General features: G+C 36.8%; 1 protein-coding gene across 2 annotated transcripts in view; it reads left to right on the top strand.

Moving 5' to 3' along the window:
• The window catches only part of FOLH1 (folate hydrolase 1), a 52,628-nt gene extending 37,981 nt beyond the window's left edge, over positions 1 to 14,647 (top strand). For both annotated transcript variants that reach the window (XM_014827956.3, XM_070490465.1), the window contains exons 14-19: positions 2,177 to 2,268; positions 4,182 to 4,272; positions 7,138 to 7,402; positions 7,674 to 7,755; positions 11,521 to 11,613; positions 13,167 to 14,647. In XM_014827956.3, coding sequence (XP_014683442.3) covers positions 2,177 to 2,268; positions 4,182 to 4,272; positions 7,138 to 7,402; positions 7,674 to 7,755; positions 11,521 to 11,613; positions 13,167 to 13,356 — 813 coding nt within the window. In that variant the 3' untranslated portion in view covers positions 13,357 to 14,647. The remainder of the gene's footprint in view (positions 1 to 2,176; positions 2,269 to 4,181; positions 4,273 to 7,137; positions 7,403 to 7,673; positions 7,756 to 11,520; positions 11,614 to 13,166) is intronic.
• Positions 14,648 to 14,704: the final 57 nt, after the last annotated feature.

The following is a 14,704-nucleotide window of genomic DNA, read 5'->3' as shown; positions in this document are numbered from 1 at the left end:
GTCCTGATGAAGGAGTTTTCCTGTGCCAGACTTTTGTTGTTTACTGCTAATTAACTGATTTGAACTGGAAAGGACAAAAAGACTTGCCTATTTAATATGATTACCAATTGAAATGTAGTTACCAAGAAAAATACAACCATTTCCCTCAGATATAGATATTTTAAATAAAACCTAAATATCAGTAAGCTTTGGTTTCAAAAGCATGGAATTTAATTTTATTTATTTTTTATTTTATTTTATTTTTTTTGAGGAAGATTAGCCCTGAGCTAACATCTGCTGCCAATCCTCCTCTTTTTGTTGAGGGAGACTGGCCCTGAGCTAACATCTCTGCCCATCTTCCTCTACTTTATATGTGGGATGCCTGCCACAGCATGGTGTGCCAAGCAGTGCCATGTCCACACTCGGGATCCGAATTGGAGAACCCTGGGCTGCCAAAGTGGAACGTGTGCACTTAACCATTGTGCCACCGGGTCAGCCCTGAATTTAATTTTATAACTTAACTTCTCCAATAGTAATAAAAAAAATTAATTTGAAAAAAATTTATCCATGTCGCTACTTAAGGGCTCCATCATTTGCCTGCAATGTTATCAATTTCTATGAAATGTATAATAATTTAAATATCTGATGCAGGGTGTTTCAGAGAGTTCCCACCACTCATGTAATTTAAGGTAAATGCTAAGGAAGCTTGGTGATTATATTTGCTTACTAGCTGTGTTGGTGGCATCATGGGACAGTTGCAATAACACTGCTCTCTAGGTCAGGTTTGAAACTATGTGATGCTTGACAATTTTCGGTTTTGTTTTATTCTGTTTGGGGAGAATGATTTGCAGCTTTTCAAATTTTATTGAGAAACTGAGAATTCAGCAATATATTTCTACGTTATTCCAAATTTGCATTCGTTAGAATAAATGAGTGATGTGGTCCCTTTTATCAAAATTTGGTGTAGATTTATAGCTTGATTGAAATTATTTTGTTGCTTTATTTATTCATATTGTACAAGTTGAGGTGTCGACATAACTTCTGACCCTCTCCTTGCACTTATGCAGATTCATTTGTGTTCCCATGGACCTTTGCACATGCCCCTATTATAGCACCTACCCCACTGAATTCCACATTTGTAGTCACAGTTCCCGCTTACTGAACTTTGTATCCCTGACATCTACAAAAAGCCTTAAACAGTGTAGGTACTCTATGAACTTTTTTGAACTGAATTCATTGAAAAATAGAACATAGGTCTTTTATTAAATATAAAATGAAAACGTTGTATACCAAATAGTGTTCAGTTACCTATGAGTTGGAACATTAATTAAAGTTTAGTTTGCTAAATGTCTTTTTTTTTGCTTGAGGAAGATTAGCCCTGAGCTAACATCTGTGCCAATTTTCCTCTATTTTGTGTGTTGGTCACCACCACAGCATGGCTGACGAGTGGTGTAGGTCTGTGCCCGGGATCCAAACCTGTGAAATCAGGAAACCAGGCCACAGAAGTGGACCATGCCAAACTCAACCACTGTGCCACAGGGCCAGCCCCTTGCTAAATGTTTTTGGCATAACATCTAATGCTCTGAGTCTAGAATTCAATAATAGATCATATTTTACTCTCTTAGTTTTCTCATTTGTAAAACCAGAAAATATATTGAAAACCCAGTGTTTAGCACAATTACAATAAATACACAACTAATTAAGTAAAATATTAATGCATTTTTTATTATGTATTATTTAATGACTTTGGCAACCTTACTGGCAAGAAGCAATATTAAAAGAAATATCTTCCCTTAACCAGCTTGCTTCTCTTCATTTTGTTTTTTATGAGAGGAGGAGAAATATATGTTTTTGACAGTAGCTTCCCTCAATTTAGAAAAAAAGGCCAAAAAAATCTTATTATATGACCCATTCATCTGAATACGACATCTTGGTGGTAATTTGGTGTAGCCTTCTTTTCTCTACACTCCATGTATTTTTAATAATAGCTACACTTATACATAATAACATGAGCATTTTCCTGTGTTGTCAGAAACATTATTGTAATTCTTACTGACTGCTAATGTGTGAGTTGCATCCCTTGGTTTGCTGAATATAGTTTAGCTATTCATTTCCTGGTTAATGGACATTTTCATTTAAAGATATCTGATTTATAAGTATTCTCTCTCTCTCTCTCGTTTTTTTTTAACTTGTGTAGCTCCAAAGCCCTGATGACGGCTTTGAAGGCAAATCTCTTTATGAGAGCTGGAATGAGAAAAGTCCTTCACCGGAGCTCAGCAGCGTGCCCAGGTAAATGGACAAATGAAACTTTCTGCTGAATTCAGTATGGGATTGTGTTGAAAATAAAAGGGTATTTTCTTTCAATCATTAATAATAAGCATTTAATTTCTCAAAACTCTCTAACATCTGATAAAGGAAAGGCAATGTATTACTATATGCTTTGAAGTTAAATGTGTAGGCCATCAAAAAATGGTTCTCTTTTGGGGCCAGCCCTGTGGCTGAGTGGTTAAAGTTCTCCGTGCTCTGCTTTGGCGGCCCACGTTCATGGGTTCAGATCCTGGGTGCGGATCTGCTCCACTCACCTGCCATCCTGTGGAGGTGTTGCACCTACAAAGTGGAGGAATATTGGCATGGATGTTAGCTGAGGGCTAATCTTCCTCAAGCAAAAAAAAAAAAAAAAACAAGAGGAGGATTAGTAACAAATGTTAGCTCAGGGTGAATCTTCCTCATGAAAAAAAAGTTCTCTTTTGAATAGGAAATAAATGCACATGGTACATAAGTCAAAGGTTATAATGGTGGAAAGTAATTCCCCCTCACATTTCTGACCCTAGTCACTATATAAATTTTCTTTTTTTCTGAACATCATACAGTTAACAAATATTTTGCTTACTTAAGAAAAATATAGACATCATTTCAGTATTGGTTTTACCTTCGCAAGCTAGGGAAGAGAAATAAATATCTCGGTAATCTGAGATTATAGGTGTCAACAGTATGAATAATTTAAATTTTTAAGGATAAGATTTGCCTCTGAATTATGTGAAAAAGTTTTGCTTCTTTTAACTTTCTTGTGTACAACAAATATAGATGAGAAAGTAAGTTAATGAAAGGAAAATATTTTCCAGCTTCATGAATCTTTTAAAAAAGGTCACATATAATTGTGATATTGTGATTTATAATAAGAAATATATATTTCATCTCCATCCCCATTTCTGGCATGGAGCCTCTAAAATTCTTGGAATTTTCCAGAGTGAGGAGAACAGTAAAGGTGTTTCTTGCTTTGTGAATGAGGTGACTTTTGGATGCACCTAAGGATGGGAGCTGGTTGCCAGGACAACCAACCAGGTGATTAGAGGGGTGGAACTTTCAGTCCCACCCTGAACCTCCAGGGAGGGGAGAAGGCCTGAGGGTTGAATCAGTTGCCAATGGCCACTGATTTAATTGATCAAAACTCTGTAATGACACCTCCATAAAAACCCAAAAGGACAGGGTTCAGAGAGCTTCCAGGTTGGCGAACACATGGAGAGGCAGGGAGAGCAGCTGGCACGCCTGGAGTGAGCATGGAAGCTCTGTTCCCTTTCCCCATACCTTGCCCTGTGCATCTCTTCCATCGGGCTGTTCCTTAGTTATATCCTTGTATAATGAACCAGTGGCCTAGTAAGGAAAATATCCCTCTGAGTTCTGTGAACTGCTCCAGCAGGTTAATCAAACCCAAGGAGGGGGTTGTGAAAACCTCTGCTTTATAACCAGTTGGTCAGAAGCACAGATGACACTCTTGTGATTGGCTTCTGGTGGTAAGGGTGGCAGTCTTGTAGGATTGGACCCTTGACCTGTCAAATTTGACACTGTCTCCAGGTAAATAGTGTCAGAATTGAGTTGAACTGTAGGACATGCAACTGGTGTTCCAGAGAACTGCTTGTTGTTATTGTGGGGAAATACCTCCCAACCCACCCCACCCCACCCCAGAATGTTGCATTTGGGTCCAGGAACCCAAAGAACAATGGTCACCTCTACCCAAAATAATCTTAAGGAAGTAGATATTTTGTGATCAGAATTGATATTCCTTCAATTTTTTTTTGCTGCTTGTCTAAGATGATACATCTAAAAATTAAATATTTATAGTAGTAAGAATGGAGTTTAGTTTATCTTTAATCTGTACTCAGTGAAGAAATTACTCAAATAATCCTCTATTTTATCCCTAAAAGGATTAGCAAATTGGGATCCGGTAATGATTTTGAGGTGTTCTTCCAAAGGCTTGGAATTGCTTCAGGCAGAGCACGGTATACCAAAAATTGGGTAAGTCTATCAGTAAGTTCGTCAAGATTATTTATAAATATATTTTAGCTGAACAAATAATTTTGAATAAAAAAATGTGGCTTCAGCAGTAGAGGAATGCAGGAATTTGAAACAGAAGGGAGAAGTCTCAAGGGGTGAGGTGGTGCTGCTACGACATGGGAGGGTTCCTGCATCTGGAGTCCTGAGCCTGATAACTTGAATTTCCGTGTATTCCCTTAAACTTATTTTCTGTTCCATTTGGTGACATTGCATTCACCCAGTTACTTAAACTAGAAATGTAAGAATTGTCTTGACTCCTCTCTACCCATTGTCATTCAAAATTAATCAATATCAAGACCTGCAAATGTTTGGATTTTTCTCTCATTATATCTCCAGTCGTTAGATATGAAAGTTATAATAACAGATGACACAACAAACAATGGACACCTACACAGGTCGTGATTCTTTTCCTCTTGTTGTTGCTGATGGTGATAATGACAATTTTATGGTTTTTATTTTTATCAAAGTAACATAGGTACATGGTTCATAAAATTCATGTGGTTCTGTTTATAGTGAAAAACAGTGGTCCCTTTTCCCACTTCTATGCTTGTCCCACCCCTGATTCTGTTCAGCAGATTAAAATTCTTTCAACTTGTAATTGGTTTCTTCTGATATCTGTCTGCCTGTTTATAAATAATATGCTTATGCTGCTATTTCTTTGTTTTTCATTTTTATGTCGTATCCATCTACTTCTTACCAGGGAAGAGGCATTCGGTTCTGTTAAATAGCTTCTCCCAACTCTCAAATACCTTCCCTCATGGCATTTTCTCAGTATGTGGTTGTTCTACGCTTGTTGATTAGAACACCTTTTGTTTTCCTCCGTGTATATGTAACTAATTCACCCCAAACTCTTAGTATACTCAAACACATCAGGTGATCTGGCAGATTTCATTTTCCCCTTTATGGGGTGTCTGGATTCTCTGGTTGTTCTCTCTGCCTGTGGCACAGCTCTTGCCTGTGAAGTTTGCCTTCACTGAGAAATCTGAGCCAAGCTTCATTTCTCTCCTGTTTGGGATCTTCTGTTTTCTGAATTTTGTGTCTTCCTTTTTCTTGTTTACTCTCTACTTTTTTGGGGCTGCATCCTTCAGGAACTTCTTGAGAAGAATGAAGGAAAGCTAAAGACTTTGCATGTCTGAAAATGTCATTTGCACTACACACAATGCTCTGATAGTTTGGTGAGGCACAAAATTGTGGTTGAAAATCTTGTACCTTCAGAATTTTGAACTCATTACTTTGTTATCTTTCAGCTTTCAGTATTGCTGTTGAGAAATTTAATTCCTGATCCCTTGTCTCTTTTTTTTTAAAGAAAGATTTTAGTATCTTCTCTTTATGACCATGTTGTCCCTGGTGTACACTTGAGCCTTAGCCATTTTTTCATACATGACTGGCCACAAAGTAGGCCCTTTGTTCTGGAAACCTGTATTATGCAGTTGGAAGAAATATTTTTTCTTGATTTCTTCCCTCGTTCCTCCTTTTTGAACTATTACTAGTTTGTTTAGCATCTGGGGCTTATTTTCTGATGTGTTTCTCTTTTGTTTTAATCTATGTCTTTTTCTACTTTCTGGAATGTTTTTTCTCAGCTCTGTCATTCTTTTTTCATTAATTGAAATCTTTTTTAAGTTTTCCTCCATTTCCCTGCAGTACCTCCTTACCCTGGGTTGATTTTGTTTTAGTTTGTGTGCTTTGTCTGTGTGTTTCAAGTTAAAGCCTTTCTTGCGATGCCTGGTCATCTTTGGCAATCTGTTCTATTTAGGAATGAGACCATAAAAAGTTGACTGAAGCCCTGTATGCATGGGTGGCACATGTTATATGGGAAGCTTCATGGGATAGTGATCAAGAATGCCTGTTCTAGTTGCTTCATTGGGAGGCAACCAACATTAAGAATCTGTAGGTCTTTTCTCTTGGACTAATTATTCTCCCCAGACAGGAAATCTTCAATCTCCTACCATTGGGGCAGGAAGTTAGGCAGGATCAGATGGGGGTGGTGATGAGGGTAGATGTTAATATTATCTACATTTTACTTATGAGAAAACTACAGCAAAGAAAAGTTAATAACCTTTGGGTTAATAACCACCTAAAGTTATTTTGTGATAAATCTGGAAGCCTGGATTCAAACTCTGGCAGCTAATTCCAGAGGCCCAGTCTCTTCAACATACCACTATGTAAAGTGTTCTTTTATATCAATAAAAAAAATAAGCAGCTAAAAGAATGGGCAAAAGGCGTAAATCAGCAATTTATAAGTTTGAAAAGTCCTTCATTCATGCGTTTTTGGGTTTATTCTTGGTTTCTTATATCTGAGCATTCCTTCTCTTTCCTTTGTGAGATTTTGGATCACTACTGAGCCCCTCTCTGCTCAGACTCTTCACTCTTGAGCACACTGCATGTCAGAAAATTATTCATTCATGGAATTTCAGTCGTTAAACGATTTGCAGCATCGCCCTATGTAACATTGTATAATGTTTATTTATTTGCCTCTAACAATTTTCTGTCTTATATTGTTTTTACTCAAATGCAACCTTATCTTGCCTCTGTTTCAGAAACATTTCCACATCTTCTGTATTCTTAAAGGCAAGACTCTTAAGTCTTTCCAAGATAATTTTTGTGATATCATTTAGGTTATATACTCATATTTTTTAATTAGTAAAAATCTTGGTGGGTTTTAATATTATAGTATTAACCCTTTAGTAAGTGGTTTATTGAGGTACTTAAATACTTCCCTGTATTCACTACTGACGAAAACAGTCTTACTAATATTAACAGTAAATACCATACTATGCATTTTATTATAAGCTATGTTATAAGAGATATATTTTATTTCTTTTCTAGGCAACAAACACATTCAGCAGCTATCCGCTGTATCACAGTGTCTATGAAACATATGAATTGGTGGAAAAGTTTTATGATCCCACTTTTAAGTATCACCTTGCTGTGGCCCAGGTTCGAGGAGGGATGGTATTAGAACTAGCCAATTCCATAGTGCTCCCTTTTGACTGTCGAGATTATGCTGTAGTTTTAAGAAAGTATGCTGACAAAATCTACAATATTTCAATGAAGCATCCACAAGAAATGAAAACATACAGTGTGTCTTTTGGTATGCTGCACTTCTTTCAAAATTAATTATCTGTGTGTTTCTATTGATCTCTAAAATGTAATGACCTACCTTAGGTCCATTTATTATTTATTGCTATTCCATATGATCAAATATTTTGCTTACCTCTGTAGATGCATTTTCCATTTCGTTGATGCTGATCTTGTAATATACAAAATATATATACCGTGTAAAATACAAAAGAGATCATCTGCTTATATTGTTCCCTTTGCTTAAACTATAGAATGATGCCATTACATCATTTCTATTTCAGATTCACTTTTTTCTGCAGTGGAGAATTTTACAGAAATTGCTTCTGAGTTCAGTGAGAGACTCCAAGACTTGGACAAAAACAAGTATGTTCTACATATATAAGTTATGCATACAATAGATAGAATGAAAAAGAAATACTAGTTGACAACTTGGTTGCTGAAATATCTTTGGAAAGTTTTTGCTGCTTTCCGTCTCCACTCTATCACATCCTCTACAGGGCTGCCATAGCTCATTATTTCTGACATTCTGAGTGGCAGCTGTGCTGCTGAGAAATGCCGGTGCCTCCTTTACTACCAACTGATTAGTTAGAAAATGCCCACCTCAGCACTGAAGGTCCTCCGCTGTGTGACCCCAGCTTTTTCCAGTTTTATCTCTTGTTTGTTCAGTATCTGTACATCATACTTCAATGAGACTCTCTTATTCCAGAACGCACCTTCTTTCTCTCTCATTTTAATGTCATTACTCCCCAAAAAGTTCCACATTTCCACTCCCACCTGGCAGAATTCTATTTATCCAGAAAAGAAATATTGTAAAGTCATTATTTTTTTCAAATCTTAAGCCTTTAAGATTAATTCTGTGTGAAATCACAAAAGTAAAGCATAATTTGAACAAAATTTTTTTTTTTTTTTTTTTTTTAAAGATTTTATTTTTTCCTTTTTCTCCCCAAAGCCCCCCGGTACATAGTTGTATATTCTTCGTTGTGGGTTCTTCTGGTTGTGGTATGTGGGACGCTGCCTCAGCGTGGTTTGATGAGCAGTGCCATGTCCGCGCCCAGGATTGGAACCAACGAAACACTGGGCCGCCTGCAGCGGAGCGCGCGAACTTAACCACTCGGCCACGGGGCCAGCCCCTGAACAAAATTTTAAGATAGGAAAAAATAATGTGAGAATATTAGAGAAAATTTTTTAAAAAATAGAATTTTAGGATGAACATGTGCTGTATATTGAACATTATGAAGATAAAATATCAAAACCTTGGGGACTATTAAAAAGAAAACCACAGGCCCAAAATGGCATCACTTGTGCTAAAGCTCATGAGTCCAAACCTAGACTTAATACCTGATCTCACGGCAGTTTCAACTTCTAGAAATGTCTCAATGGACCAGTCTGGAATTTTCTGGTCAAGCACCAGTAAGGTGATCTGTCACATGGGCCCTCTCCATGCCCCGGAAGAAGAAAAACAGTCTGCATGATAAAGACCCCTACCTTTCTAGGAGAAGTCCTGGCCTAAAAATAATCCTTTCTCTTCTAATAGCTCCCTTGCCCCACCCTTCTTCCTATAAAAACCTTCCATCATCAGTAGAGGCCCTTCTACTTGCTCGATGGGATGTTGCCTAATTCAGGAGATAGGGATGTATTCGTAATGATGGATACATCAAAAATCAATGAGGAGGGGGCCGGCCCCATGGCCAAGTGGTTAAGTTCGCATGCTCCCTTTCAGCGGCCCAGGGGTTCTTCGAATCCTGGGTCTAGACATGGCACAGCTCTTCAAGCCATGCTGAGGAGGCATCCCACATGCTACAACTAGAAGGACCCATAACTGAAAATACGCAACTATGTACCTGGGGGCTTTGGGGTGAAAAAGGAAAAATAAAATCTTTAAAAAAAAAATCAATGGGGAAAAAAAGGTATTCAACAATAATATTGTAGAAGCTCTTTTAGCAACTGATAAAATGAATTCAGAATCTCACTTCACATTATATGCAAATGTAAGCAACAAGTGTGGAAGAATTCTTCAATAAAAAAATTGGAATCTCTTGGAAGTGAGATTCCAAGTTTAGAAGCAACAGGGAAATGATAATGCAATCATTATGAGAGTATTAAAGTTGTTAATAATATGCAAACTAATAATCAAAACCAAAGATTAAAGACTGGGAAACATCTTTTCCAGAAAAATATGGGCAAGTGGTAATATAAACATTATAGAAATATTTTTTGAAAATTGATGAGAAAATCCAAAAGAACGAAGTTGGAAATATTGGCAGTGGACAAGATAAAGAATTCAAAAGGAAGATACCACCTGTACAGAAAGAGATAGAAAAAACATTCAGATTCACTAATTCAAAACTACAAATGAAAATAATGTTAAAGTATTTTCATACTGGTAAATAAGTGAAAAGCAATAAGGTATATTGGAGTATACATGGTGAAGCCATTTGGTTTAAAACTAATTCAGCCTGACCTTGTTTTTCTAAAAGGGCCTGTCCTGGCCTGTTGAGCAAGATTGTACATCTGCTTTAACATTTACAATGTCCCAACCACAAGAATTATGCCTTTAAAGGTAGGGATGTAACTTCCGCCCATGTCAGCATTTCTTTAAGGATAAACATGCCTTCCTGGAAATTAAGGATTAATTACCAGCCTGCTGTGCTTACCTTGTGACCACTGACCTGCTGCCCACTGATCTGCTGTGCCAGCTAAGCATCTTGTGACAGTTGTACAAGGGACATTCCAATCAGATGTGATGTATGCGCCTTGTTCCAAGACCATATGTAACCACTCTGTACACCCCACTTCTTTGGTGCCCTTCCTTCCTCGGAGAAGGAAGGCCCCAGGCTAGTCCTCAGGTTTGGCTCATAATAAACTCACCCCGATTTTGATTCATAGATTGATTATGGATTATTTGTGTCAACAATATCAAGTTAGTAATGATTTAAAACCTGGTTGTACACGTTGCTGCAGGCAGTACACTGAAGTAGATGGTCTCATGTTTTTCTGATGGCATTGTGAATTGTTTTAACCTTTTGAAAAGCATAAATACATATTGCTCAAGTTTTCAAAAGCCATCTGAGTTCTTACACTTTGCCATAGTATTTCCATTTCTTGAATTTTTTTCTTCATGAAAGAGTCTCAAGTTTGGAAGGAAAAAAAAAGGCTTTTCAGAGAAAGATATGAATTATATCAAATAATTCAAAACAATCTTAATACCTCTGAAGAGAAAAATTACTAAAATAGTTGATAGCCACAAATTTGAACACTTTTAAGCATTAAAATTGATGATTATAAAGAAAATATAGTATCTACAATAAAATGTGAAGTAAACAAAAAGGATATAAAATTGTAAATATAGTTTGATTACATTTTATTGAACATAGAATAGAGAAAAACTTACAATAAACCAGTTAGCATAATAATTAGGTTATCCTGAGGTGAATATGGAGATTTCTTTTCTTACACGTTACAATCCTTTCCAAACTTTTTAAGTGGGTAAAAAAATTCAACAGCAATAAATAAATTTTAAGGAGATCCCAAACACCATATAATCTATGAAGCTGATTTTCTATCCTTAAAAAAATGATGTTTCCTCCCTCTGGCAAACTGCCTCATGGCTTGGTGTGGTTTTCTAGGACACTGGGCTTTCACTTCCTTGAGTCTTTCCGTATTTGTCATATCCTCTCTAAATGATAGTTAAGGTACAGTTTGTGTCTCTAAATTATGTTTTCAAATCCCAAAACACCTAGAACAGCACATTGCACATGATAATGGTAAATTCTAGCTAACGTAAATTAAACTGGATGATGAATTTCTCAACCAAAACTTTGAAATCTGAGGAAGAGATACTTTTTTTAAAAAATTTTTTATTTTTCCTTCTTCTCCCCAAATCCCCCAGTACATAGTTGTGTATTTTAGTTGTGGGTCCTTCTAGTTGTGGCATGTGGGACGCTGCCTCAACATGGCCTAATGAGCGGTGCCATGTCCACGCCCAGGATCCGAACCCTGGGCCACCGAAGCAGAGCTCGTGGACTTAACCACTTGACCATGGGGCCGGCCCCCTGTGCTGAATTTTTAATTTGCTGAGTAGTGTACATGTTTTCATGAAGTGACAACTGTATTCATTTCCTTTTTTAGCCCAATGTTATTGAGAATTATGAATGATCAACTGATGTTTCTGGAACGAGCATTTATTGATCCTCTAGGATTACCAGACAGGCCTTTCTATAGGTAAGGAAAAAAATAGGACTCTTTATTATAATATCATTTTTTTAAATTTTTTGTACTGTGGAAAAAATATACTTGGGTTTTAGCAAGCAGATAGAAAATTTCAAAATATACGTAGTAAATGATAAATATATTATTTCTTCCTATAATGTAATATGACTGCTGCCTATCTTTCTTTTTAGTATCTTTTTTTAATTTCTGATTATAAGAGAATACATGTTCCTTGTAGGAAATTTAGAAGAGCCAGGAAGTCACAAGTAGAAAATAAAAATCTTCCCCAATTCTATCAGTCAGATATAAAATCACGTTTATATTTTGGTATATATAATTTTAGCCCCTCTTTCATGTTAAATATATTGGTGTTTATGTATATACATAAGACATAATAAATATATGTATATTAAATACAATATGTATAATATATAATAATATTTATTTACTCATTCCACTACTGTTAACATTTAGGTTTTCTTCTAATTTTTGACAATTGTAATTATTTCTGATAAACACCAGCTGTTCCCAGGTTGAGCTTACTAAGAACTGCAGAATGAAATAGATCATTGACCAGCCAGCAGTGGCTCCATCTTTCTATTTGGGGATTATCAAAGGATGGGAATTGGGAGTGAGGGCATCATCCAAACCGTGACTGATTTGCTCATGGCAGCATGACTGTCCTCTTTCTTTATCTCTTTACTTTGCACCTGTCCTTTCCTTCCAGGGCTATTACATGAACAGGTTTAGAACTTTCAATAAAACAGCACCTTCTGCCTGGGGCATGCTGAACATCACAAAATTGTTTTTAATGATTCTTTATGCTTTAAGCTAGGCATTCTAACATGACTTCTTTTGGTTTTTTTTGCTGAGGGGGATTCGCCCTGAGCTAACATCTGTGCCAATCTTCCTCCATTTTGTACTTGGGTCCTGGCCACTGACAAGTGGTGTAGGTCCTTGATGGGGAACTGAACCCAGGCCACCAAAGTGGAACACATCAAACTTAACCATTAGGCCACGAGGCCAGTCCCATGACTTCTTTTTTAAATAGGAGAAAAAACACAATAGTAGGTTGGCTGGTGACAAACAGGACTTTAATAGTCACAGTTGTGCTGCATCCCCAGGGATAGTGGTATATTGAAAAGTCAGCACTTCTTCGCCATGTGCATTCAGACTGATCACTGAATCTCCCAGGCCTCTATTCCCTCCTCCTTGAAATGCTAATATCAACTGTGTAGAGTTTACTTTTAAGGATTAGAAAATTTACACTTGCATTCTTTAATACCAAGCATGATCCCTAGTGGCGACAAGTTGTTGTGGCTATTGTTATTTTTGTTGCTCTGAATCACTTTAAGTCATCCGTTTAAAGTCAAAATATAATCACTTGACACATATTTCATAGAGTAGTTTTTGAAGATGATTGAACTTGGGAGTTTAGTTGACAAGTGGCTTATTCAAATCATAAAATTAGACTTATGCAATCCAAGAACTGTAGAGTGCTCCTGTTTTTCTTTTGTATATATCATTTGGGCAACTAATAGACAGCAAACTATCTTTATCAACAGGCATATCATCTATGCTCCAAGCAGCCACAACAAGTATGCAGGGGAGTCATTCCCAGGGATCTATGATGCTCTGTTTGATATTGAAAGCAAATTGGATCCTTCCAAGGCCTGGGAAGAAGTGAAGAGACAGATTTCGATTGCAGCCTTCACCGTGCAGGCTGCAGCAGGGACTCTGAGAGAAGTAGCCTAACCGAGTTCTTCCAAGACCTTGTATTGAATTGGTGTGGTATATCACTCAGAAAGAATCGTGATGGATGTATTGATAAGCTAAAAAATAAAGTTGTATGTATGTATATGTATATCTTAGCATTCTTTTTTCTTCTTATGAATCAAAAAAGACAGACGGATGATTTTTATTCTCTTATTATAGAAGCTTATTCTGAAGTTAAACTCAGTGTTAAAATTAAGGAGACCAGCCTAATATTTTAAAATTCTTATGTGGCATTGTAAGAGAATCAAGTCTAATTCAGCACTACCCCAAAACATGTCATGCACACATGAAAACGTTAGTTTGTTATAGAACACACGGGAAAATGCACAGGGCTGCTCCTAACTAGAGGCCTTAGGCCCTACCTAGCGACCCAGGGCTGACAGGATCACTATCTTAGCACACTAGTTGGCCAATTCTGGTCTAATCACACTGCAAGTAAATGTAGTCACTCTCTACCATAAGAAATAATTACTCTTAAAAATTAGCAAATATTTCATTTATACCAAAAGATATATATAACATATATGTACAGTGAAAAATATAGTTCTACCTAGACTTATATTGGGATTATGTTCTGATAATCCCATCGTAAATTGAAAATATCGTTGAGTGAAAAATGCATTTAATACACCTAAGCTACCGAACATTTTAGCTTAGCCTTGCCTACCTGAAATATGCTCAGAACACTTACATTAGCCTACAGTTGGGCAAAATCATCTAACACAAAGCCTGTTAATGAAGTGTTGAATATCTCATGTAATTTATTGAATACTGTACTGAAAGTGACAAACAGAATGATTGGGAGTGTATCAGTCATTTACCCTTGTGAGCTGTGGCTGACTGGGCTCACTGCCACTGTCCAGCACACGAGAGAGTATCGGACCACAGATCACTAGGCTGGGAAAAGATCAAAATTCAAAATTTGAAATATAGTTTCTATTGGATCCATATTGCTTTCACACCATCATAAAGTTGAAAAATTGTAAGTTGAATTATCGTAAGTCGGGGACCATCTGTAATAAAGAAATGAACATTTGTAACCCTCCCCCAATAACCAGATTAATAAAGGATCTTTACCGGTATCTTTGGGTCCCCCATGTAATGCTGACCATGTGTCTTCCTCTTCTTCCAGAAATCCTCACTGTCTTGAATTTTATGGTAATTTTTTCTGTTATTTATAATTTTACCACCCATGGCTTATCCCTGAAATGTTTTTGGCTTTGTGTATTTTTCGAAATTTTTGTAAATAAAATTATACCATGTGTATTTTTCTAGGACTTGATTTTTCCACTCCCCTTTGAAGGTCTGTCTGTGTATCATTAAAATC

This window comes from Equus asinus, chromosome 20 (assembly GCF_041296235.1).
Source record: "Equus asinus isolate D_3611 breed Donkey chromosome 20, EquAss-T2T_v2, whole genome shotgun sequence".
Classification (NCBI taxonomy): Eukaryota; Metazoa; Chordata; class Mammalia; order Perissodactyla; family Equidae; genus Equus; species Equus asinus.
The sequence above is the reverse complement of the archived record's forward strand: the minus strand, read 5'-3'. Positions and strand labels throughout refer to the sequence as shown.